This window comes from Apis florea, unplaced genomic scaffold, assembly GCF_048593485.1.
Source record: "Apis florea isolate Af1SG1 unplaced genomic scaffold, ASM4859348v1 contig_2897_pilon, whole genome shotgun sequence".
Lineage (NCBI taxonomy): Eukaryota > Metazoa > Arthropoda > Insecta > Hymenoptera > Apidae > Apis > Apis florea.
In genome coordinates, this window is record NW_028256665.1 from 432,501 (window position 1) to 436,324 (window position 3,824).

At 42.0% G+C, this 3,824-nt stretch overlaps 1 protein-coding gene across 2 annotated transcripts in view; it reads left to right on the plus strand.

Moving 5' to 3' along the window:
* Positions 1–1,486, plus strand: part of LOC105736565 (uncharacterized) — a 5,318-nt gene extending 3,832 nt beyond the window's left edge. For both annotated transcript variants that reach the window (XM_086907784.1, XM_086907785.1), the window contains one exon: positions 1–1,486. This exon is cut by the window's left edge. In XM_086907784.1, the coding sequence (XP_086763910.1) occupies positions 1–1,317 (1,317 nt within the window). In that variant the 3' untranslated portion in view covers positions 1,318–1,486.
* Positions 1,487–3,824: the final 2,338 nt, after the last annotated feature.

The following is a 3,824-nucleotide window of genomic DNA, read 5'->3' on the forward strand; positions in this document are numbered from 1 at the left end:
CCCATGAGTTCTCCCATATCGCCCATGCATCCACCGCCGGCACCCCACCTGAATTCCCCTTCGCCAATGGGCTCGTCCCACCCGCACCACCACATGACTTCTCCATCTCCCATAACGCCGGCCTCGGTCCACCCAGCAATGGCTTCGCCCACAGCGATGGGGGGTACTACGATGCCTCATCAGCCGTACCCAAACGCCTTGCCCCCCCACGTTATAACTACTACCAACATCCCGGGCCTGCTGGAGTCTATCACCATCCAGCTAACTACTACTGGTAATGAGATGAACGAGTTATCGCTCTCGGGCCAATCTCAACACCAGCACGAGCAACACCAGCACGAGCAACACAATCAACAACAACAGTTGCAACAACAGCAACAACAGAATCATCATCATCACCAGCAGCAATCTCAGGATGTTTTACCCGGTTTCGGGACCTTTAGCAACCATCAAAGGCCCCTTCCGAGCTTCACTCAGTTCAACGTAGCCGGGTTTTTGATCGGCCAAAATCAAGCGCAGGCCGTTAACGTGGGGGGGCTGAATTCGGAGGAGAACGTCTCTCCTCAAGATCGATCGTTCGAATCGCCCGAATCGAACTTCGTCCCGTATAGAACTTCGACGCCTCGATACGAATCGTTGGCCAACATGGACCCGCAAGCGGTCGAAATGCAACCGAACACGGACGGCATGATCATCAAACAGTACCAATTTCAAACCCATCATCATTTGCCGCCGCACTCGATTCACCAGTCCAGCCGGGACCACCACGAGGCGAACAACAATCTGCCCAGCAATAATTCGATGATTCAAGGGAAGGAGGAGTTGAATCCGAACGTGGGCAGACAATTCGAGAAGAGTTCGTACAAATCGAAGAGCGGAACCGTGATCACCAAGGAACATCAGGTGACCAGTACGAACACCGGTTCGCACTACATTTCCCAGGACGGCTTTCACAAGTGCATCGAATGCGACAAGGTATTCAACAAGGCTTGCTACCTGACGCAACACAACAAGAGCTTCCACTCTGGCGACAAGCCGTTCAAATGCAATCAGTGTGGTAAGAGGTTCCCCCTCGAGTACCTGCACGCGGAGCACCTGCAGAAGCACGCCGGTGACAAGCCATACAAGTGCGAGATATGCCCCAAGCAGTTCAACCACAAAACTGACCTTAGGCGGCACTTGTGCCTCCACACCGGCGAAAAGCCGTACGCCTGTGATAATTGCGGCAAGGGATTCATCAGGAAGGACCACATGATGAAGCACCTCGAGACGCACAAAAAGAAAAACAATAACCACAACGTCCATCTTAGGGCGTGATTCGAGAGGAGTTCGAGCATCGTGGACGGAAGGGAACGACGGTGGACCCCGTTATCCGACCATCTTCGCCTCCGTGTTCGTCGTCGTCGTCGTCGTCGTCGTCGTCGTCGTAGTCGTAGTCGTCTTCGTCTTCGTTGTCGTCGTCGTCGTCGTCGTCGCCGCCGCTATCAATCGGAAAAAAAGAAAGGTGAGATCGGTTCCACAATCGTGTGTGATACAGCGAGATCGTTCCATCGTTGCGATTTCTCCATCGATCCTTCCATCGTGTTTAAATTCGATCGGAGACTCGACCCGGGACTCGAGTGCACATCCGTTCGATCGTGATCAAATTTTCTAATTTATCCTTATCGATCTTTTCGAGATCCATCTTTCCATTCTTTTTTTCTTTTTCTTTTTTTTCTTTCTTTTTCTTCTCCCGGGTAACGACCAAACAATCGTACATACTCGCGTGTTATTTGATTCGACGAGAGAAACAAGATCCGTTCGTGCCGTTGTTCCTCAACGTGTTGGTTAGTTTTTTTTTTTCCCCCCCTTCTTTTCTTTTTATCTTTTATTAATATCTTGTCGTTCGTACAGATAATGATATTGTCGGGTATAAGATAAGATCTCGCCGAGTCTTTTCATCAACGAGTGACAACGGTACTCGTCGAAAGGATATTGATTTTTCTTTTGCTCAACGATGTATTGATATTTATTTCATCTCGAATCGATATTTACCACGTTTCAACGCGATATATGGTATAACGGATTCGTACGAAACATAGATCGCGAAATTTTCATTCGCGTTTTTGCAACATCGAGATCGATTGAAAAAGATATCTGAAATTTAAAGAAAAAGAAAAAGAAAAAGAAAAGCATGGAGCGTTGCGATACACGGAGTCGATCGTGAAATGATCGGCGAGAGATCTGTTCTCTCACCGATTGCTCGACTCGGTGGATCGCTGCGCTTCCACCGAGTCTGACAAAATGGAGTCCGGTAAACATGTTCTCGAACCCACGATTCACTCGAGAAAATCGAATAATCGAGCGCTCTCGAATGATAATAATTTCGAAAGTGAAAAAAAAGAAAAAAAAAAAGAAGAAGAAGAAAAAAAAAGCAAAAAAAAAAATAGAAAAGAAACGCGCAATGGAGATTTCTGATGCGCCGTCGAACCTTCGAAGCTTATCAATTGTACAAAATATGTTAAATGTATAGTCGTATAATTAATCTATAATTATTAATTATTATCACTGTAATTATTGAATATCGTTTAGAAAGTGATTACAAAACTTATACATAATACTCGTATTTTATAGCGTATTATATTAGTATACTTTTATCGAGGGAGAGAAAAAAAATAAAATGATTGATAGATACGATATTCGCGAAAAGACGCGGCGATGAAAAACGTAAGCATATTTCACGAGTCCACCGTGAAAATCGTTCACCGATCGATATTTCTATTTTATCTATTTAATCGTTGTTAATAAGGATTTGCAATCCTTTTTACAAGAAATTTCTTTGTTTAGCTGAAAAGCGATCCAGAGAATGTAAAAGATTTTTTGTTTATCATTCTATGAGAAATCTCTGTGTTTAATTCTGCTTCTCGATGCATTCTTTTTTTTTTCCCCTCTGTTTTTTAACATTCCTTTATATTTTCGCATACATTCCAATTTGACGACGTGAACAACCGTCACTGGGGATTCGTTTTCGCGACACCATCGCGTCTTTTCAATTTTTCTAAAACGTTAAGATTAAACAATAAGTTTCAAATTGTACGTTGCCCGGAATGAATCTTGCTCGTGTCGTTTCGTTACAATGAGATGTAAATTGTTTTACTTGCAATTTTTACTAGATATTTTTGAATAATATTCGAACGAATTTTTTCGTTGTGTGTATATAAATTATAATAATATATATATTATTATAATACACGATATATATATATATATATTATTATACACCATATGCACGCACATATATATATATATATATATATATACGTATTATTTATAATATATATTATATATTGTATGTATTTTATATATTTATATATGAATATATATTATTTATAATATATCTCGCGAACAAAAGAGATATCCTCGTTGTTTTCTTTTTTTTTTTTTTTTTTTTCTTCGCAAAATTTAATAACAGAATAGCAAGATTTCTACGAATGACTCGACCACGGTATTTCGTGTTTCTTCGATTATTAAATCGTGGCAAAATTTTGTGGAGCGTGCCGCCTCTAATTGCGCGGTACCCGTCGCATACGATCAATTAATGCTCGATTAATTGCTCGTGAAGCGCAAAACGAGCCAATCACCGAGGATAGGATCGAGTCTCTCCTCTCTCGCGACACGAGCGAATTTCCCTTCGAGCTACGCACAGCTCGTTACACTTACACGTACACGTCACACAGATCATACATACGCATATCACGTGTGTATATTTACAATATATATATATATATGTATATATATACACGTACGACGAATAAATGACGACCTCGCCTCGTAACGAAATTTAC